Source organism: Pteropus medius, unplaced genomic scaffold (genome assembly GCF_902729225.1).
Source record: "Pteropus medius unplaced genomic scaffold, Ma_sr-lr_union100, whole genome shotgun sequence".
Taxonomy (NCBI): Eukaryota; Metazoa; Chordata; class Mammalia; order Chiroptera; family Pteropodidae; genus Pteropus; species Pteropus medius.
In genome coordinates, this window is record NW_024342474.1 from 2,535,104 (window position 1) to 2,558,939 (window position 23,836).

Sequence of the window (23,836 nt, forward strand, 5' to 3'; positions counted from 1 at the left end):
GCCCAAGGAAACACTGATTTCTATATAGAACTTGTAAGCAACCATTTTAGCAACCATTTATAAAGGAACTATAAGTTGTTAAAGAAAACACTATCTTTTGCAAACACATTAAAGGTCACTTATATTTCCAACAATAACCCTCTACCCCAAAAAAAAAAGCTTCCTTGAAAACTATCTTGGCTGGAATACTAACATCCATAATATTAGGCTTCTTTTAACAGAGAGATTTGGCAAGCAAAGCACCTCTCCCATGCAGATAAAAATAAACTGTCTCTGCTCATCTTATTTTTAAGAAGATAATTAAGAAGTTTCATTAAAAGAACACATGTCTAGGCTGGTCCACTGGTACTGTGGCATCAAAGAATAAAGCCAATTGAGGCAACTTTTGCAAGGAGAAAGAGTCTTGATTAAAAATTAATGATACTAAGCATAAAATGAGCCACTATAAGGAGCAAAGAGTCAGTTCTTTAGCTAAAAGCCAGGTCAACATAAAAAATAATTATCTTTTGGATCATAAACATGATAATGGTAGCCACAACATTTCAATACAGAGGTCCTACAATAACCAGGGCCCTATTTATATGCCAATTGTAACACATGTTAAAAATGAAAAAAGAAATTAGTCAAAAGCCCATTCACACTACATACAAAACAACTCTTTTGAATCCCACAGTGTAAATTCAATTTAATTCTTTATGTAAATAGAAATTTAAGAGCCAGTCCCTCAATTTAAGATGCTAAAGATACTGAACAATTATTTTAATCTAAAATAATTATGTACAAAAATTAACTCTAATTTAGTGAAATTTAAAAATTTTCCCTATCTCTCTTTTGAGGCAGAGGCCTTCCATAGCCATTTTCATATGATAGACCACAGTTATAGTTAAATTGTGAGTTTGAGTCTTCCCTATAGCTTGTGATTTACTTTTGAGTGGAGAGAATTTCTAATTCATCTTTGGTTCCTCAGAAATCAGGATTAAACGAATGAGGTCAAGACTCTGAAGTGACCAATCAGGATTAGTCTAGAAACTATAGATCAAACTTTAGATTGGACTGTAAGGATTTACCTAAATGGTGGTTCAAGATGCACATGTACATCATAAAACATTATGACCATTACAGCTGCCAGCCAGAAAAATTAAAATTGATTCCATACACTAACCAATTTGTTAAATGTGGGATCTCTTTTTTAAAATAAAGTAGGATATCTTTGAAGCAATTCAAACTACAGTTCCCTGCAAAATGTTGATTCTACTCCTAGTTCTGTTCTGATTTACTCCATTTTGTGAACCTTAATTTTCTCACCTGTCAAGGAGAGGAAATGGAATGGAATGATCTCTACCAGCTCTAAGAAGCTGTGATTCTGGATTTGGATGACAAACACGGCACATGACCAGACTTGCTACAGAGGTTTCACACAATCGTCATGTAAAAACCATTGCCTCTTAGAGAACTGGCCTCACGTTGGGGGGATTACACCTCTTTCTTTGTTGGAATTCCACCACCCAGCTACCCAGTTTTCCTCTTCCTTGGTTTATTCCCTTATTTCCCTGGAGCACATCCTCTATTAGCTTTCCAAGAAACCATGAATAGAGGTTCCCCTCACCCTGTTTGGAAATGCCATTCAGGATTGACAGTTTTGGTGTGTAAAGACTTTATATTAGAAATCATTTTCCCTTAGGATCTGAAGACATCATTTTGCCTTATCACAGCACTCACAGATATAAGTTTGAGGAGCCAGAAGCTGTTTTGATTCTCTACCCCAGTGCTTCCTCAACTTTGGCAGGCATCAGAATAAAGGGACAAAGGCTTCTTGAAGCACAGACTGTTGAACCCCACCTTCAGGATTTCTTTTTTAGTGGGTGGGGCCTGAGAATCTGTATTTATACCAGGTTTCCAAGTGATGCTGATGCTCCTAGGAGCACACCTGGAGAACCACTGACAATCCTTACAGCGGACCTGTTTTGTGCTTTATTTTTCTCTTCTTCTCAGAGCTTCTTTTTACACCTGGTACTCTGAAACTACATAGTAATGTCCCTCTGTGCTGGTACTCAGTAGGGCCTTTCAACCCAGAAATGTGTTTGTCTGGTCTGGGAAATCTTTTTTCTACTTTTGAAAATTTCCTCTATTTCCACAGATGTCCCCTTGTGGAATGCCAATTAAGACAGATGTTAGACCTCCTACTTAATCTTCTTTTCTCAGTTTTCATCTCCTGTTTTCCAACCCTTCGTATTTTAGTCCTTTTTGAGAAACTTTTTCAACTTTCTTCCAACATTTCCATTACCTTTTTGAAGTTTGTTATTACGTTTTTAACGTCTACGAGTTCTCCCTTATTTTCTAAATATTCCTTTTCATTTTAACTAGTCTTTTCTTGTTTTATGGATGTAACATTTTTTTTTTCTCCAGAGATATTAGGTTGTTTTGAGTTCCCTCTTCCTTACATTGTCTCTGGTTCCCTTTTCCCATTTGTTTCAGACTGACTTTATTGATAGAAACTTCTTCAAAAGTCTGGTGGTCACTGGCTATCCATTCATATTTAATAAAAAGCAGCACTAAAAAGCTTATTAGGGCTGTGTGTGGAATGGACCTGTTGACTGGTGAGTCTCACCACAGGTAGCTGAGTAGGGACCTATTTCATGATGGGATCTCCACATCTCATTGTTCAAATCCTCCAATCTCCAGTCTAGCGTTTGGGAGGGCTAACAGGAAAATAAGATGAGAGGAGTGGGTGTCATTCTCAGTACTCAGATTTGACTTAAATCCTTGATTGCAGAATATGCTGCCCTCAATTCCAATGCCTTGCCCAGCTTGTGTCCCAAATTCCAGAGATTTTCTGTTTCAACTCTCTAGAGGGTAGACTTCAGTCTTCTGCCTATGTCCAGGAAGTGATGGTCACTGGGCTTTGAGTTTTAGAGGAGGGACCTGGAGTCTGACTGCTTCTCACAAAAAATGTTTTAACCAATTTCCAATTTTTAGTCCTACTCTGAACCCTCACATTTACATGTTTTGAATTCCTGAACTATTCTGAGGTTCTGCACCAAAAAAAGAAAAAAAAAATTCCTTCTTTTTGGGATACACTACATTTTTTTTTTGGTCAGTTACAATTTGTCAGTTTGCATGCAAAATTTTTATGGCATTTTTCATTTGAACTCTCTCCTCTCCTATTTTCTCTTTGCTCTTATCAGAGTACAGTCCTTTACTTTCATTTTCAGGGGACTTTAGGAAGGTACAGAGTGAAAAGAATGTATTCGGTCGACCATACTAATAGGAAATCTCCTATAGAAATCCAATCAATGAATAAAAACAGCTTTTCTCTAAAACCCAAAATAAACTGCAAGGCTTTCCCTCAAAAAAGTTACTATATATTTTTTTTACTTGAAAATCCCCCAACTTAGATTTGTTACATATTAACAAAAAATTAGCCTATACAAAGAATTTTTACTTCAGATGATAGTACTGTGGAACCCTAAGAAGATTCATTTGATGTGAATCCTGAGAAGGAATTCATCTGCTGAGATGGCTCAAATTTTATAAATAAGAGTCTAGGGGCCATTTGCTCTTCATGTACTCTGTATACCAGGAAGAACCACAGACTGAACTCTGTTTCCTGCACTACAACACACGTATTTATGACTTCTGAGTCAATAGTAGGAAAAGGGAAGCTCTGGTTTTGTCTTTCTACCAACCTTGTCCAATCAGAACTGCAAATATTTACATAAAATAAACCTACTTGAGAACCTGGGCGGGCATTTTCATTATAAAAGATAGCCTCCTTGTTGTTTTGGTGGAACACAATTTAAGTTGCAACCTGAATCTGTGTCTTCTGGGATGCAGCTCCTTCTTGCTCAAATAAATGTCTTTTATTCTTTATTTACACTCTAAAATTAATCTTGGTTTACAGTATGAACTAGAAAACCTGGCATCGTTATTCTGAACCTTAAATTAATAAACAGTTATCATAAAGACACTTAATTCTGTATGACTACATCATGCTAAATCAATGCTATTTTATTTTCTGATACTGTTCATACACCTGTAGATTAGGAATATCACAGACACAGAGGGTCTTGGTTTCACCAAGTATTTAACTTGTCCTTGTGTATTAGATACGGGGAAACGTGGTGATGATCACATAGGCAAGTAAGTTCACATCACCTTTGTCTTTATTCATAGACTGGCGTGGACATTTAGGGAAGCTGCTAGTGGCTGCTACTGGATCTGCCTGTGGGCGTGTGCTGTCAATATCTGCGTGAACAGGGAAAGAGATGTGCAAATGCTGCAGAACTAAAGTGTAATTTATCTAATAAATTGTGATCCCAAACCTCTCAATGTCCTAAAATGATGGTCTAAAAGAAACCAGAGAAATTAAGCTGGGGTAAGGCAGTGTTTTGGATTTTTAATTAATCATTTAAAAAGGGCTATCTGAAAGCAATTATGAAAATGACAACAGATGTGCGGATCTCAGCTGACCACAACTCAACGTGATCCAACACTACAACACGGTCCTTCAGATACAAATATAATCTTAAGCTTCATTAATGTCCACTATTTGGGTCAAAAGAGATGGCCCAACCATATTCTGTATTAGACATCTCAAACATCTTGTTCCAAGCACCATATTTTATGTGGTTATGCTAGACAAGGTGTGTCAGGGAGGACCTTAAGAGTCTAGGCCTGTATTGTCTAGTATACCAGCTACTGGCCACATGTGATTGTTTCAATTTATATAAAATTAAAAATTCAATCTCTTAGTAACACTAGCCACATTGCAAGTGTTCGATATCCACGTGTCTAGTGGCTAGTAGAGAGGACAGCACAAATGAGGGATACTCTCATCCTCTCAGACAGTGCTACTGGAAAGCACTGGCCTAGACCCCATGGCATACAGAAAACAAGAACTGGAATCTGGGCCAGGAGAAGGGAAGGCTTAAGAAAACCTTACATTTTAAGTCTTATATTATAATGCAGAAAATACAAGGAAGTTGTTCTCTCTAGTGCATAGAACTAGGATAACAGGTAGAAGCCACAGAATGGCAGAAGCCAGTTTCAACAAAAAGTCCTAGCAATTAGCACTATTCACAGTGGAAAGACTCCTTGACCAGAAGTGAGCTTTTGTCCCAGAAGTACTCAAGGGAAGGTTGGATAACTCTTCTTTCAGAGATTTCTCCCTAGGGAGAAATGTCTCTGCTAATTCTAAGATACTAGGATTGTGTGTAGACACTCAAAACTAACCAAAAAAATGAGTTACAACCAGCTATGTAATAGAGCAAACTGTTTCTAATTCTCTTGACCTTTTTCTAGATATTTACCTGGAGATGGTAGTGAGGAAGTAAAAGCAAAAAAGACAGGAGAATAAGAGAAAGAGGGATTTGTACAATTAATTGACTACTTTTCTGATTCTGTAAACATCCATCTTTAAAGAATACTGTTGTCTATTTCTAGGCCAAAACCTTGTGCAGGACTACATGGCAATCAGTGACTAAGTCCAAAAGGCATCATATTTTTTCCAAAAATTTATGCTTGTTTGATTCTACTCTATGTTAGATATAAAAACATTTAAAATTGCTCATACATAGTAAAATTCACATTCCAACAATGTATACCATGTGTTTCCTACGCCGCATGGTACTTAGAGCTTGAATATTACCTTAATATTTCATTTTGTTTTCAACTTCACTCTAGAGACTATTGTATCTACTGGCTAAAGCTTCATGGAGAAAGAGAAAGACAGCCAGGCAGGTGATTTTAAGCGCCAGAAAGGAGGTGCTTATATTTACAATTGCCTTTCATGTTTTGAATTTAGTACTTAAGCAACTTTCAGCCAAAGAAAGAAGGAATGGTACCAGTTAGGGCCCTGTTTCATTGTTTTGGTCTCTCTACCCAACTAGAGCCCCGAGAGATACTAAAATATGGATGAGAAGGAGGAAAAGTAACTAGGCCAGGATTGAGACACATGTTGAATCTTGTCACCCCAGTCATGAAAGCAACTAGCTGTAGCTTTATTGTTTTGTCTGTCTTGGCAGCACAAGCCTCATTCAGCTTAAAGAATTCTCTGGCAGAAGTTGTACTCGATACTTCAAAGCAGCAGCAATCAAAACGGCTAGCATGAAGTTAAGGAAGGGAGGAGAAAATGGTGTAGGTTCAGGATAAACACAGGAGTTTTTGTGGCACACTACACTGTAAGGCCAAGTTCAAGGGAGTGGAGTTCAAGTTTATCAGCTCCAAGACCCACCAGTGAAGAAAGCTGCCCAATGAGTCACTATGCTAAATCTAAGAATTTTGCTACCTTGGAAAAACTAAGTTTCATTAATGAAAATTTTAAGTGTGTACAAAGAGGCAGGAACAGAAAGGTTAACTGAATAGTTTCTTCTAAAATTAACTTCATATATTAATTTGGGTAGGGGTATCCATTTCTTCATTCGTCTGACAAACATGTACTGAGTGTCTACACCATTATGTCAGGTTCTGTACTAATGCCAAGGTTACAATGGGGATAAAAATAGGCATGATCTCAGCTTCTATGAAGTTTTATCCCAGTGGGGGAAATGGACTTTAAAGAATTATAAATATGCAAATGAAAAATGTGACTGCACATACAATAAAGCAGACATTGTAAATAAGGAGATATGAAAATATAGAAGGGGAAGCCTAAGTCTGACTTAACAAGAATTGGGGGAGAGTGAGTATTCTAGGGAAAGGGAAAAGCATATGCAATGGGACTTGAGGCAGGAGCAAGCTAGCACATTCCTAGAAGTGAGAAATGAATCCAGAGGAGGCTCAATGGGCAAAAAAGATTCAGATCATGCAGAACATTGTATGTCTTAAGAAGGATTTTGCTGTGGATCTAAGAGCAAAGGGAAATTCCTGCAGGGTTCAAAGTGCCACGACATGATTATAAATTTATGTTTCAAATACAGTCATTCTAAACTGAGAGTTCAGAAACCTTGCAAACTTGTATTTTTGGGACTGATTTACAAGGAAAAGTGAAGATAAACTTAGAGAGTGTGTGTCACAAACACAGCTCTATATAAACTTTTCTATGTGCAAATCACATATGTTTTAAAATCCAATAAAAGAATAACACTTATCGCAGTAAGATGTTTAGGTGTTTATTTTGTAAGACGTGAGCTTCACGAGCTTACTTCCATTAAACACAATAACGTCTGGCTTTTTTGTATTTGTGAAGGTTGTAGCCCTCTAATGCAATGTCCTTTCACTAGTCCTTTCATTCACATCGGTAGAGCATACATTTTGGGATGAATTTTTCGGTTAAGGCAACCAAGTTCTATGGGCTCATTTATACCCATATGAGATATAATCTATGTCCATTTAATCAGAACAAAGTTCCCTGATTCCCAGAAACTTAAGTTCTAATGCTGGCAAAGGCTGCTCCCCGACTTCCTTGTTTAATATGACAAACTGGTGACTACTTTTTACATATTGACTTACATCATCTTTGATTACAAAAAAAAAAAGCCCCAACATCTCTTTGAGCTTTACTGCATAGTTATAAAATTACTGTTATGTCATCACTTGAAAAGATAGATAATGCTTGCCTTCTTTACAGGCAGCTTTATCTGTGAGTTGTGAACTATTAAAATATCATTTTAAAAGTTCTAAATTGAGATTGATGAATTATTTAAAGAAATCTTGGGCAAAGCAACCAAGTAATAGTCTCTTAAATCACTATCTCCCAAACTGATTTTATTAGTCTGATTTTTGGAATGTAATGAGAAATGAATGCTTATGGATAAAATTCCCACTTAATATGGTGCTGAGTTTAGTATCTAGATAACAGAACAATGTTGATCAGATTTCTAACCACTAGTTCAAATTCATCATTCAGTAGTCAATACTCAAATGATTCTCACTCCATGTCCAATTTCCCACTGTGGGAAAAAGAGATGTGGCCTTAACATACGGCAAGGCTCAGAGCACAGAAGGGCTCCAAGGATGCATAACAGGTATTCATTGGGCAAGTCATAACTGTTAAGTATCAAAGTCACATTATTTGACTGCATGGCACTTGATTTGGAAAATAGACAGTTTAACTACTGCTTGAACAAAAGGAGAAAAGCAGGTTCTATGCTTAATTAAAATGTGGTTATTTGGGGGTCAAATATGTGGTTACAGAAAGAGATCTAACTATCAGAGGTGAACGCAGTATAAATATATATATGCATTACTGTTAAAGTGTACAGCTAAAACTTATTGGATTTCATTAACTAATGTCACCATCAAAAAAATTAATTAAAAAAATAAAAACAGTGATAAAAAAATGTGGTTATTTCATTCCCCTGCTTAAAAGTCTTAATGACTTCCCTAAGCTGAACCCTACCAATTTATACACGTCTCCTTCCTCCTCTAGACCTCACTCATCCTCCCACTCTACACTTACTGAAACTACAGCTCTGCTCTGCACTGGGGCAGCCCCAAGCATACCTCTATCATTCAAGGCAGCACCCTACTTGGAGTATCTCTTTACTGTCTGTATTCTTCCTTTGTTATTCATTATTCAAAGCCCCTTGAAAGCAGAGGCCAAGTTCCATTTTCATTTGTCCCCTAGCATTTAGCAAATAGTAGGCATTGTTGTTATTATGAAAAGCTTGAAATCCACCTTATAGATATATGAGCCCTTGGGCTAGAAATATTATCCAGTTATTAATTATAATTGAATGCTCACCAATTTTTCTGAATTATGTGAAGATAACAAAAGTTTTCCTGAAAATTCACCCCAAATACAAAGTTCTTTCTCCCTTCCTCATCTACTGCTGCTAGGATAATGTTTCTAAATCCTGCCTTCCTCCTGTGACCCTCCTGTTCAAGAATCCACTTTGGCCTACAGCCTCAGGTCTTTGCTCCTGTGCCAAAGCCCACTGCAACTGTAACAGCAGCAGCTGCTGCTACTCACACTTTTCAGAGCCCTTTCATGTACACCATGCCATCTGATCCTTCACAGGAACCAGATGAGTGAGAGACGTCTTACATTGTTTTTATAGATAAACAGAGAAGAGTTAGTTAACTCTGCCTGAGGTCAGCCAGGTCATCAGAGTGAGGCAAGACAAAAAAAAAACCCTGTGTGCCCCATTCCCAGCTCAGGTCTCTCTGCTATTGCACAAGGGTCCACGATCTCTCCTTGTGCACTCTGTCATTTAATGAGCATCTCTTATGTGCCAGAGACTACATTGGGCTGCTGAGGAGGGTACTGAAAGCTCAGTAAGATATAAGTTGTACCCTGGAATGAGATGTGTGACAAATGCCATTGGAAAACTACACATATACTGCACTTGTGGGAGTTACAAAACTGAAGAAAAAATAGACCAGCCACCACCTTTTTCAGAATTCCACAATGACTATTGTTCATGCCACACAAACTGCCAATATTCCCTACTCCCTCTACCCAGACTTTTCTTCATAGCATATAAATCGTATCAGGTCTTGGAGGAAAGGGCATAACTCTCACACTTCTCTGCATTCCCAAAGCATCTCCAATAGAGGAGGACATGATGTGATGAAACCAAATCTCACATGGCATTAAGTTCTAAAGCCAGTGTGGATGGGGGAGACCAGCTATCATTAATATCCCCTTGAAGATCCCTTAACACACCAGCAAAGTATCTTTATGCAGACATATTCTCATGCTCTCGCTCGTTCCCTCCCTCCTTCCCCCCCTCTCCCTCTCTCTCTGTCAGTAAGTCCTTTGGGCCAGTTTTGTATTTTGAATTTTTAGTTCAGGACATGATGAAGTAGAGTTCCCATGTGTGTTGGGCACACGGGCTATGAAAAAAATCTGTATCTCTGAAAACCAAAGTCATCCTCGGTGGGCCGAGATATTCACTTTGAAAGAGAAATGGGAAGGGGGGTTTTAATTCCTACACGCTTTCATTTTGCGCACACTCCAGGGCATGTGCTCACTGGCTACAGTGGTGCTCTAAATCCTTACACCACTTAAATTATTTCTCTCGTTCTTCTTTCTTTCTTAATAATTACTGCTGTCATCATAATTTATTATTTTTTTTTACCAAGCACGCATAATTGAACGCAAATTAAGTAAAAAATCATATGTATGCTTTGTCACTACTGTAAATTTTTAGTCACTGGTATAGACTGTTTATAGGAGGAGATCTGTTTGAATTATGCTAATTGCATGTGGCCATTCCATAAATATTCCTTAATTCATATACTAATTAAGCACCAACTGTATGCCATACACCTGCATTAAGTACTGGGAAAAACAAGAGACAGCCACTGAGGCCTTAAAGTATGGGAGGGGAGAAAATTACAATCAAAATCATTTCATTACCATGTAACAGTTGGATATACAAGACAAGACGGGTCAGGGCAGGGGAGGCTAAAGGCGATGACCTCCACTCCCAGGATACCCCACATGACTCCCTCCCCAACCATCAAGCCTTGATTCAAGAGTTTCTCTCCTAGTAAGCCCCTCCTCCATGCATTCCCACTGTAATCCCTCTTTTTTACCACACACTCTCCTATACCTCCCTTCTGCTCTGTTTTTCTACCACCTTCTTACCACATTTATTATTCATTTTACTTTTTGTCTTTCTCCTTCCATGAGAGGGTCAGCTCCATGAGGGCAGGGATTTTTTTTCTGTGTTGTTCACTGTTGAAACTCAACCCTAAAATAGTACCCAGGATATAATAGGATTTGGTAAATATTCAAAAAGAAGTCTTCCCTGACTATATTAAAAGGCAACTGCCATAGTCCTCTATCTCTGTCTTTTTTTCTTTTCCTTCACAGCATTTATCAGAAAACTGAAGTTTTCTTTTAAAGGTTTTTTTTTTTTCCCCCCACTCCTCACTAGAATGGAAGCTTCCTGATAAGAGGGAAGCTTTGCTCACTGCTGTGTCTCCAGCACTTAAAACAGAGCCTGGGACTGTTTATTCAGTAAATTTTAGTTGAATGAATGATCATCGTCTTCAGGATCATGGCTCATATTCACTGAATACTGAGCACATGCCAGCTCGTTTGACCTGTATTTCCTCTCTAAATCCTCACAATCTTATGAAGTGGCATTACTGTCATTCTCATTTAATAAAGAAACACAGACAGTGACTTGTCCAAGGTCCCAAACCTAGCAAAGCGGAGAGCCAGCAGTGAATTTCGAAACATCTGACTTGAGCTTTGCTTTTAATCACTGTTCCACTGACGTGACTGGAGCTGCACTTTAGAAGATCATCTCTCCTGGCCTACTCATCTGTCCCCTCCAAATCACCCTCCTACCACCTCCAAGCCATTTCCCACTCTAACGCCAGAGTGACACTTTCAAATACCAAATCTGATCACCTCACTCTGCTTGAAATATCTTCAATGAATTTCCATTGGTAAGGCACACATTTTTGAGGTTCTATCTACAAAGGTGATCAATTTTTATGACACCTTTCTGGGAAGATGAGAGTGCCATCTCTGGAAAAATAACATTATGAAGAGAATATGAACTTGAGAGAAATGCTCTATCTTTAAGAAATAATGAGAAAAGGCTTATTTATGATAAACTGGACTCTCTAATTCTAGAAACATTAATGCAACTTCTGATTAGAATTATCAAGGTAGATGTGTTAAAATTAGATATTCCTGGGCCCCATCCAAACACATTAATTTAGAATCTCTAGAGAGAGGATCCGGAAATCCACATTTTAAATAAGTACTCTAGGTGCTTCTTGGGCATTCGTTGACCTAAGCCTTTTTAGCTCGAAGACATAGGAAAGTATCTACATGCTGGGCAATGCTATATAAACCATCAATGTCAAGACTATGATTCAACTAGCTTTACTCAATGACCAATAGGCTTCTTTTGTTCAACAATGTTATATACCTCACAGATTCAAACCAGGCCCTAGCCTAAGTCACAGGTTTCAAAAATGTCTACTGCTTGAGCAGCTCATGCCACGTCACAGGAAGCCAGAACTGTCACATATGGTAAATACAACTCAATCAAGCCAGGTCAACAGTTTTACCACAAAATATTTTCCTTCCAAAGATTATTCCATTTCATCTCCTAAAATATACTATCCTGCCATGGCTAGGAAATTGTGAGAGAAAAATAAACAAAAAACACAAACCATGCCTTGCCCTTAGCATGCCACTTCACTTCTGTGCTAGTGCTATGTGGGATTCAAAGAAAAGCAAGTCTATTCGGGTCTTTTATATTCTGAGAAATCTCTAAAAATCTTTGTCATTGGAGAAGCTCATCCAATTATCATCCCAAGACTTGGCATTTTGCCAGTTTACCTGATGTTATCAGAACTAGTCCCAAAATAAATTCATCTCTGGACATGGGGTGCCATTTGATCCAATATTAGCTCCTGGCTCCTCAGTTGAGAGAAGAGGACGGTCTAACCAGGTACAGTCTTCTCTGCCTACAGCTCTTCTAGCTGGGAGGGATCCCCACTGCTCAGAGCAGCAACAGTATGGAGCACGGACACTAAATCTAATGCTCAAGACTCCAGCTGATTTTTCGTTTTTCTTTCGTATGTTTTAAAATTATTGAACTTGTGCAAATTACCCAGAAAAATGATTTTTTCCATGAACTGCAAAGAAGAAAAAAAGATCTTCATAGAATAAAAGTCAAATAATCCTGGGATTTAATTGTGGTGCTAGAACAAGATTCTAATCTGAGTCATGTTATGTGGTTTAACAATATTTTTTTTGGAATTTCAGAACTGTATACGTACTAACTTTTAACTGATTATTTTCAAGTGTTTCTATATAAAAGAAAATGTTCTACACTACAAAAGGCAGAAATTAATAGTGCTTTAGTAATAATGATTGTGTATTGTAATATTCCAAAGATGTCTACAGGAGAAAACAAAACATTTGTAGGAGAAAACAGCTTGAGAAGTAAATTTTTCCAGATACTTCAGAGGTGTGAAAATAATCTTCATTATATTGAATCACTATCTAAATAAATTACTTTTCACAGATTCTCTGTTATCTAGGTAATAAATGGGATCTATCATTATGTAGATGAACAAAGCTATCCCTAGTTAGATGTACCACAGAAATTAAGAGGAAAGAGATTATTCAAATTTAGAAAAGATTATTGAGCAGTCGCTAAAGTAAAAAACAAAAATATGAAGATGAGTTCAAATTCTGAATGAAAGTTTCTACCTTTCTGTATTTTATTTCAGCTTTCGAATTTCAAATTATAGATTTAAAGTATAAAATAACTAGGTAATTTATTTCCAATAGAACTATCTAATTTCCTCACAAGTTCTTATGCTTTCAACTCTATACCATGCCAAGGGATTCATGCATGTGCACACACATACACAGTGCACTTTCTCTTGATCATGGACTATATTGTAGCATTGTCTCAGTTGTCGTATTCCTATTTGGAAGTTAAGACTTTATATTTTTAAATGCCCTGAGCTTCACTTGAATGTTAGTTAAAGCTAAAGTTGTTTTAGAGATCCAGAATATGCCATGTGAGCCTACAGTTATAAGAAAATGAAATTGTTAATCCATGTTATTGTATCTTAGCACCCAGAAACATCAATACTACTGCTGATGTTTTCCAAAAGTAGTATATACAATGTTCTTAAAATTAAAAACTTTTTCACTTAAAAAAAAAAGAAGACTGTTTTCTCCACCCCACCCAGATTCTGAAACTCCACTGCCAAACCCTCTTAGCCATGAAGCATGCAGTGACCCCCTCAAGGCTCTCTTGAACATGCTGACAGAACCTGCCAATACAGAGGACAAGGGCAGAAGGGTGAAATGGTGTTCTCTGGGATTTAAAAAGGCCCCACTGGTCAAATAAGAATAGCTAAAGATGTCTAAGATACCAAAACCAGTGCTTCATTTAGACTCCACAAGTTTAAGCAATTGTGAAAGACAAGGAAAACAGATATTAATGCTAGTATAAAAATGTTTTTTAAATTCAGTGTTTATTTGTTAAATACCAACTGCTTTTTCTTTCATTCCTTTCTGTTTCTGATCTTTGGAAAAACCACATCAGTATCAAATGTCACTTAGTTCTTATTCAAACAGAGGAAAGCAGACACAGCGGCTGCACCAGTGACTTAGCTGACCTGGGCTCTAAGTAAAACCAAACCTCTATAAATCACCAGATGTAAGCAATTGGGTAGTGATCACTTTAATTAATTGAACAGCTTTCCTGAAATTTACTGTATAATTTCGACCCTCCCAACACCTTTCCCAGAAGCATCTAACAATGGTGGTTTTTTCCTTGTTATTTAAAGGAGGAAAACATCTTTAACTTAAGTGGGTTAAACACATTTTTAAATCATTCAAGATTAAGGTGGTAAACTACTTAATTTTAGAAATTAAACCATGTGCATTCTAAATGCTATTTTTAGATGCTGAAAGTAAAAATTATTCCAAAACATCTTCAATGCATGAATATAAACATGTTATCTGCCCTAAACATACAGAAAATTTAGAATAATTTTAATTTTATTTGAAAACTCATATTTACAAAATAACATGCAATGGTATTTCTAACTTCAATCACCCAGTTAATTTTAACTGTATAAAGTTCATACTTTGATATGTTTCTGAACCTTAATTCCACCATAAGTGCCAGCAAAGCGTAAAAAGTATGTTGTTACAATGATACTTTGAATTTAGGTGTGAGAGAGAAGAGGGCTGGAAAACAAGTCAACTAATTTAAAGAACACTTCCCCATTATCCACTAAAGGAAGTATTCATATTTTGCTTGTAAGGTCTTTTACTCTACCCTGCGTGCAACTGCTACCCATGGTCCCTGAAAACATACATGCAAAATACTGCTAATATTCACTTACAAGGAGAGAAGTGTAATATTTGTTGATACTGGTCCTAGATTTGGAATGGTCTCCAGTTCGTTGTTGTTCAGTTTCCTAAAAATGCCCAAAAAAGAAGAGTGGGGGGTGGGGAGGAAGCTGATTAGATAATCTGTTATTCATAGAGGTGACAATTTTATAAAATTATTTAGATATCTCTCGAGTTAATAGTTTTAAATAATATATTACAATCCAAATGCTCTTTCAGTTAAATAGTGTAATGGTTGGTATATTTTATTCAAACATCAAAGAGAAAATAACTAAGACTCACACTTCTCGAAGGCTTTGGAGGTGGCTCATGGAACTTGCCTCGATGAAAGACAATCTGTTGTGGCTTAAGTCTCTATGAGAAAACAAAAATAAAATTATAAGTAGTTTTAAAAAAATCACTGATAGCACTTGATGTACAAGACAGAGTGGATCTGTGAAATGCCTCCAGCAACACTAGTGACAACATAAGAAATAATTGGTCCATCCTGCCCATAACCTAGGTGGTAACCAAAATGCCAAACTCAAAAATATCAACGCTGAGGACAAAATTAGTTTAGGAGGCTGGCAGATTCAAATGCTTTAAGCCCACAAATGTTTTAGGAGATGTTTTTTGGCACAGGGTGAACAGACCTTTTGTGAGCTGGTTGTTTTGCTTCACCTTCCCCATCCCCGACCATCTCCTCACTTCCACTTGATATGATGAAGTCATGGCTTATGAAAAGTGGCTAATTAGGCAGGTTGCTAAAACTAAAACCTCTAAAGAAGCCTTTTTATTATAAAATTAAGTATCAGTGTCCCTATTACACTCAAACAAAAATTGCTTTTCACACATTTCTCTGGGTTAAGGTACCAAATTTTGTTTGAAGTATCATTTGTGTGTGTGTGTGTGTGTGCGTGCGTGTGTGTGTGTATGTGTGTGTTGAGGGTAGAAAACAACCTGAACCCTACGCTTTCCTTTCTTGTATTCCCCAAATCTCAATATAACGTATAATTTAAATCATATCAACCAGCTAACAAAGTTAGGTGGAGTGTACAAAATCCTGTGATCAGATTTCTTCTCAATCATTAAAATAAATCTGCTTCTTACTCAAAGACTCAATCTAACATAGTAACAATTTACATAGGACATAATTTTTCTTTTTTTTAAAGCAAAGCAAAACTCCTACAGACACAATATTCTAAGCTAGGAAGTCATCTCAGCATTTAAGATTCAAACAATGAAACAAAATCTGCCAAATAGTTGGTTATAGTCCCTATATTTGTCAACACACTGAATATGTGCCTTCAAAATGGTGTAATGAAAATGAAATGGCTGAACAGGTATTGAAAACCAAGCTAACAACAGTGTGGCTTAAAGCTCTCCTACGGACAGAGGTTAACCCACCCTTACTAAATTAATTCTTTCAGTGTTTAAAAACGAAGATTTTAAATAACCAAAAAGTTTCAAATGACCAAACTTGATTGGAGAAAAGCATGAACCATCTGATATGTGCATTAGTATGCTCCCCCACCAAAGGCAGAGAAATCATATTCAGAGAAGCACATTACTTAGAGCAAGTCCATTAGTTAACAATTAGAAATCAGAGATCCTTTCGGCCTTTGAATTTTTGTTTTGAGAATAAACCTGGATTTCTCTATTTCACCTAAAAAAAAAAAGTCTGCAAAGGTTTTATTTGAAACATGTTTGTCTAAAGACCTACCAGACAGTAACAGACATGAGTAGATTTGTTCTGGTAGAGTTATAACATGAAAAAAACCTGGCACAGTCTTTAAACTATAAAAATCCTGCAATTACAACCACTGCTGTGCATGCTCACCAAGCTGGAGCCAGACACTTTCCCTCACAAACCCAGCTCAGGTCCATCTGGAGTTCATCAAGGAAACCGTGAGCCCAACAACTCACGTTAGGATTCAAACAAAACCTGTGTGCTTTTAGCACCACAGACAGTCACAGATTTCCCACAGGGTTTAAAAAACAACCAAGGAAAAGAGTCCTTCACCTGGGAGGTAGCCTGAATCAACAGAAAGTCTCACTTGGACCCACTTAACTAAACATTGAACCAGCATAACTGCATCCCCTATTGTTTCAGGTTTAAAAAGAAAGGGGGAACCAATCAGGTATTTACATTTAATACAAGTGATTTTCTTTTTAATTAGAAAAACTTAAACCACACTCTTCACTTCATTTTAAGGATTATATCACAGAGCAATCCTGTGAGAAAAGAGACTATTTCAAGCAGTGATGGGATGCGATCTCCAACAAAAGACCTTTAAACTGAGAAATTGCCTTCAGAGAACAGTGCACATGCTGGGGACCACTCTCTTCTGATTCAGAAGCAGGAGCTGGCAACTTTAAATATCTGTTATTGCAACACTTCCATTCCTGAATTTTGTGTACTACTATTAAAACCACATTACATGTGGGAGAAAAAAAATTCACCCCTTGTGACTTTTACTGCTAAATACTTAAAGCCATGAAACTTTTAATGCACCTAAATTTAGATTTAATACAGTTTGTTTCAGAAATGATTACTTTCCGGTTAAAAGATGTCACGTTTTCCTAAATCTCCCTTATATTGTTTTTATGGCTAGACCATTAAAAACAAATCCAAGTTGCACAATGTTGATGTTTTCTCAAAACCCATAAGAAAACTCAATAAGGAAGGCAGATTCTTTGTTTTAGAGTTCCATTAATAACATCTTCCCTAAGAAACCTTTTTAAAAAACTTTTGGTAGTGAGGTTAATAAAAAGGATGGTCAGGCAAGTAACTCAAAGGTACCCCAAACTCAGCTGGCCAAATACTTGAAAATCAAACTGTACATGGCAGAGAGTTATCTCTCTTCTTGTATATTAACGAGCAAATAAATATATATGAAAATAATTAATTTACAGCGTTAGGTTCCAGCTATCATTTTCTTCCTTTTAGTATTTGGAAATCTGACTTCCAAGTCAAATTTTAAAATGCAAATCCAGCACAGCTTCTTAATCAATCCCACTGGGGCCTGCGGAGCTGCTAATTCAGCAGAAATCTGGAAAGCTGAAAAACAAAAAGCCAGGCTGTAGCTGTTTTAAGACACTGATCCAAAGTGACTCATAAATCAGACTGCTATGTTCAAGTTTTAGTCTGGAAAATATAGAAAAACAGCTGTGAAAACCATATGGACTATTACCCCCACCCGAGTCCCAATTCTGGTACCAACCAAAGGATTTATAAAAGGCAAACACTAAAGAAATCCCACCAGCAGAAAGTACCTTTTGGACCTTTTTCGACTGAGCCCTGCTAATTTACACATTTCTTTGTGACATAAATAATTCTGAAATTCCAGTGATATTTTAATAATACTTGAAGCTCTCATTGGCAACTTTCCCCTCTCTGTGCTAAGTAACATATTCTGACAAGCCCTCTTAAGGTTCATGACTCTGCGAGCACAAACTCTAGAAATAAACTGGAGTATGCTTTTCATAGTAAGCAACCTTCAAGTAGTTACTGTTTTAAGAACCACTTCCATTAAAGTATTAGAAGTTACTTTCTGAAAAGAAAACAATATTATTACGTTACGGCTCAAACTCAAACTGTTCAACTTTTAACACATGGGGTCCCTATGGCAATAAATTACAAATGAATTAAGTGAAAAAAATATGCATATGTAATAGAAAGATTTTAACGTGCAAATTCAAATAAAAGACACTAAACTTTTTCTGAAAAGTGCGCTCATAAACTAGTCCTAAGGCAAACTTACTGCCATAATTACATAAGGCAAGGAAGTTAAGCTATGGGAAGAACAGTATGCATTTTTTTTCTACTTATTTCTGAATTATGAAGCGGTCTACTTAAAAGCTTTTCTGATTATGTAAATTTAAGAAGCAGCTAGCTTATGCCTTCTGTCCCAAATACCAAGTAACAGAAATTAAAGCTCAATTCCTTGTTTTTCTGCTCCTGTCAAAGGTGGAGAGAGAAGACCTCTAGAGCTTTAGGCACAAAAGAAACATTTACAATAAAGAATTTAGACCACATGGTTTAGTGACAACTAAGAAGTTGGTTAAAAGTCACACAAGTACAAGAATGACAGAGCTGTCCAATGAGTGATCACAGTGGGGCTTCTGACAACAGACCTAGTGCTTATTTATACAAGTGGAACTTATTTTCACATACATTTAAGGAATGTGGACTTGTACTGAGACAATTTACTGCTGGCGGAAATGTAATTAAAGATTGTGCTAACCAAATAAACTGTAATTTGTTTTTAGTGTGCCACCAAATTATCTGCAAAACAAAATCCTAATTAGGTCAGCTACTTTTAAGACAACATTTAAATAGGTATCAACCCCCTTTTGGTTTAATTCAATTTCTAGTCAAGAGCAATACAGTTATTTTTTTAAAAGACATTCAAATCCACAAAAATATATCTTGCATGATCCAAGCAGCCACTTGATATTGAGAAGCTATGAATATACGTTAGATTTGTGAATGATCCAAGCCTTTCTAAATACACACCAGGATGCACTACTATATTCATTTTTTTCTTATCCCTTTACTGTTCATAGGTGTTCACCTCCAGTCATTCAAATGTTCAGTTCCATATGTTGTCAATAGAGCCATTCACATTTCATGAACAAGGCAGCATGACCTCCACAAAGGGCAATTGAACAGAATTAGCCACAACTAATTGAAAGTCTTCCTGCTTTAGGTTAAAACCCTTATCTCCTTCTTCAATTGTAATAAAAAACTACCAAATAAGACATCCCGTGATAAGAGATTAAGTATCAATCTAAAACTCTCCAATCTACTTTTAATTAAACTAAGGTTTAATAACACACAAAGAATATGCTTTTGATGGTCAACAATTCCACAATTCACAAATAAAGATGTTAATTATCACAATGATTTAAAAGCGATTTCTTTCTACCACTAGTATTAGGACATCAGGATAGTCTACTAGAATTGGTTGAAAACTTCGAATTTCCATTGCAATTCTGCTAGGCCCAAATCTAAGGATCAAAGATGAACTGCACTTTTGTTTCTTTTCAACAGATAACTATTTAAAAAAAGGAAACAAGTTTCAATTATTTGTTTACATTTTACACGAGTCCTCTAATTTTAACAAAACTAGGGCTGGGAGAAAATAAGATGACATTTGGGAAGAATCAGCCAGTCTAACTACATTTTCGTCCTTGTTCTTGCACGCAGTTGGCAGTGATTTTAGGTTTTCAGACTTCACAGCTAGCATCCAAAAAACTTGCATAACAGCTCCCAACACTCTCTCCTAAACCGTCTGGGCGGGCTGAGAAGCTACAGAAATCACGCCCTTGGATCTGAAAACTCTAGTGCCTTTCCTTCCGTATCTATCGATCGGTCTTGCAACTTCTTGCTGGAACGAGGATGTGTTACGATTTGGTCGAGGAGGAAGATTTATAGAGTTTCCTAATGTGAAATCAAGCACAACAAAAGGATGCCTACCATAGCTTGGACAGTGCCCCAACTCAGTTGAGGGGGTTTTCCAAATAAAAGGAGCGCCTTCAACGGCTGGCTAGGAACAGGAAAAAGGGCCTGAAGCAGTTAGAAACTTCAGTTGAGCCACAGACTCATACACTCAGTGTGGTGGACTGCGAACTCCAGTAATCCGCAGGTTGCCATCTCTAGGAGAGGCGGGGGCGCGCATCTGAATCCCTTTGGAAAGCTCCGGGAGCGGGACGCAGACTCTACCCCCTGGAATTGTCAGTGGCACTCTCCCCTCGCCTATCTGCCTCCAGGCGGGGCGCAAACCAGGGCCCATCTGCGTGGCCCTCAAGGCACTGGGAGGAGACTGAGGTTCCGATGGATCCATCCCCAAGGTGCGTTGTTCGAGGCCTAAGCCAGGAGGAGCTTGCCCTGGAAAAAGCTGCTGCGCGCTATGCGCCCAAACCCCCGGGGGGCTCTCCAGAATCTCGAGGGACCCCCGGATTCTCGCGCGGTTCCCCCTCCGCCCTCAAGAATACTTACAGGCGAGCGACCCAGGGTGGGAGCGGCTCGGGAAGGCGCGCCAGCCGCTGGCGACTGCAGTCCAGCAGCTCCCCAAGGCAGCGGCAGGGAGCGGGGCACGGGAGCTCGGCGGCGACCCCACTGCGGGTGTCCTCAACCGGGCCTGCGCGCCCCAGCACCGCGCACAGTAACAGCCCCAGCGCCGTCGCGGGCGCGCGGAACTTTGGCGCGCCCATCGCGGTCCTCCGGCCTCTCGCTCGGCCTTGCGCTCCGCAACCGGCGCGCACTCGGAGCCCGGCACAAATTTCCAGCTAGAGTGGACGCCCGCGCTCCGGGCCGCGTGTGCGCGCCCTCCTCTCGCGCTCCCAGGTAAATTCCTTTCTTTTAGTCGCGGCAGCGAAGACCTTTCATGCCCGGGAGAAGCGTGAGGGAAACCAAAAAGGACGGTCAGCTGCAGCAGAGTTGCAGAACGAGCAGCGTCGGCGCGCTGAAACCGCCTCTCGCCCGCAAAAGAAACTTTTCCTCCGCCTCCCTGCGGCGGAGCGCCAAGTCTCGGCTCTGCGAAGTCGGGGGGCGGGGCGTGCAGTGGCCGACACGCACCCATTGGCTAACCAGGTCCCCGTCTCCCGTGGCCACGTGACAATAACAAGGCTCTAGCCGCGGGCGGGAGCAGGGGAGAAAGTGGAGCTGAAATTGTAGGAAATTCGGAGTTATATTTTCCAGCCTCCCGGGCCAGAAATCTCCACTGCATTCTGGGAAACATATATCAAATAGATTTGAAGAGAAAAAGGGAGTGAGCAAATATTAGAACAGCTCTTGGAGTTGGAGGTATTTAGGGGAACTTAAGGGGAGTAAAGTTAAGATAGCTGTTATCAGCACACCTTTCAATTTCAAATGTTAAAAATCTATAAATTGTCCTACTATCCACAGATGGAACAATAGTTTCAACGAAAGAACAGTTAAAAAAAAAACATTAACATTGGTTGGTTTTTCCATGTTGGCTCCAAAAATAAAAACAATAAAATGTAAAAGTCATAGTATTAGAAGCCAGCTGTAGTGCACTGGACAGAACCAGGGGGAAATGATGAGAAATGACTTTCTAATAAGCCGCAATGGCAATAATAGATTGCATACAATAGCTAGAAATAAAAGTACTCACAGTAATATTTCAAAGCAAAATGAAATATTACTAGGATGTTGGAGGAAAAAATGAATGTATGCACCATGGTCCACCTTCGCTTTGAGTGATGACAAATCCCTTTGAGAATGCTACGGGGCCAGAAGTACTTGCCTGCCTCTTCAGCCTGGGGTGGGTTCAGCATACGGGATTTCCCAGTGAAGTCAGTGCCTTGACTTACTTTTGCAGGTGATTGGGGCCACAGGATGTTGGAACAGATGGAGATATCAGCGATCATCTGGGAATGCCTTCCTCCTCTACCTGTCGAAATAGAACCAGAGAAGGTAACTAACCTGTTTGTGGCACAAACTGGAAGCTTATTTTAAGCTTCCACTTCTTTACTCAGTGTTTCTTGGATTCTCTCTGCCAAAGCATTCCTTGGGGCCATTTAAACTGTTCATTATTGAAGAATGGAGATAGCTTGTGGAGTTGAGACTACAACTCTAATGCTCACTGATTTCCACTGTAGCAGATCACTTGTATAAGCACTCCCATTCATGGGGGAGAGAAGACTTACTTAGAAGTCGAAGCACTCTGTTTCACATATAATAGCCCATCCTCTTGTTTCCAGCTACCATTAGCATCAACTCCACCACCTTTTTTGATGATGTATATTTAGAAAATATTTATAATGATGGCACCTTGATTTTGAATGATCATTTTGCCTTCTTGGGAGTGGTCACGACACATTACAGTCATGCTATGAATTTTCCAGCTCAGTCTCCCCCATCTATTTCATATAAGGGAAATCAGGCTTAGTGTATTGGAGTTTTTAAAAAGAAGAAATATGCCATTATACACATGCCATTATGTATAAGCATGGTAGCATGAGTATGGTGGCTTGCTGATTGACACATCACCCACATGACAGAAGCAGTCAGAAATAGATAGGCTACCATTTAGGGGGAGGCTTGGCTTATTTTCTTTCCCCGTTCTACACTCTCCTTGTGTTATTTTATCTTCTTTGATTCCCTTTATACCCACTTGCTGATATTTACCACATCCATATTTATAGCCCAGATCTTTCTCCTAAACTCTAGACCCATATATTCAACCATCCATAAATCATCTCAAATTGGGTGTTTAAATGTAACATGTCTAGAATTAAATTTCACTCCCCTGAACCTACTCTTTTTTCTCTGAGTTCACTATCTCAAGGAATGGTACCTCCCTCTGTCCAGATGACTACTGCCCCAGAATCCTGATTCACCCTTAGCATTTCCTCATTCTCACCACCACCTGTACATTCAGTCAATTAGCAAGTCCCGATGAAGCTAGCAACTAAATGTATCTCTTTTCTGTCTCCGTTGACATCATGTAAACTCAGACCCCCATCAGCTCTTTCCTATTTGGCATTCTAGTCCTTTCTTCATAGTGCAGTCAAATGTTACCCCAAAAGCTCGAATCTGAGCCTGTGACTCAACTGCCTAAATACTTTTACAGACCCCCATTGTTCTTAGAGCAATGTTTAAATTTTTTAGAGTGACATATGCAGCATTTCTGCTTTTGGCCTCTACTTACCTCTTGAACTCATTTATTATTCTAGGAACTGCTTGCAATTCTCTTCTCATGCTGTGCTCTTTGCCTGTGGCCCTCCTTCACATACTGATCTCTCAGTCAGGATCACTCTCTGACCTTCTTCCTGGTTGATTTGCACTTCTGTTAATCATCCCTCTTTTGGAAGAAGCTTCCCTGAGTCCTGTTTTAGCTCTTCCTCCAATGCACTCCCAGGACATACGGTATTCACTGGAATATAATAGGCATTTTCACTAAACTACTTCCTGGACAATGCTTAGAATTTCTATATCACCATATATCTTGTACATCCTTTAAGGGTTTCACCAGATATGTGATGTTATTTAAGTTACTTAAATTTTCAATACCTCAGTTTCTCCATCTG

General features: G+C 38.5%; 1 protein-coding gene and 1 long non-coding RNA gene across 3 annotated transcripts in view; one reads left to right on the forward strand and one right to left on the reverse strand.

Annotated features, from left to right (window-relative positions):
• Positions 1–21,289, reverse strand: part of LRIG3 (leucine rich repeats and immunoglobulin like domains 3) — a 44,832-nt gene extending 23,543 nt beyond the window's left edge. The window contains exons 1-3 of the mRNA XM_039865861.1: positions 20,781–21,289; positions 15,080–15,151; positions 14,791–14,865 (exon numbers count right to left, since the gene is read on the reverse strand). Coding sequence (XP_039721795.1) covers positions 14,791–14,865; positions 15,080–15,151; positions 20,781–20,995 — 362 coding nt within the window. The 5' untranslated portion in view covers positions 20,996–21,289. The remainder of the gene's footprint in view (positions 1–14,790; positions 14,866–15,079; positions 15,152–20,780) is intronic.
• Positions 19,884–23,836, forward strand: part of LOC120604988 (uncharacterized) — a 254,697-nt gene continuing 250,744 nt past the window's right edge. For both annotated transcript variants that reach the window (XR_005653476.1, XR_005653477.1), the window contains exons 1-2: positions 19,884–20,632; positions 22,126–22,220. This is a non-coding gene — a long non-coding RNA (uncharacterized LOC120604988). The remainder of the gene's footprint in view (positions 20,633–22,125; positions 22,221–23,836) is intronic.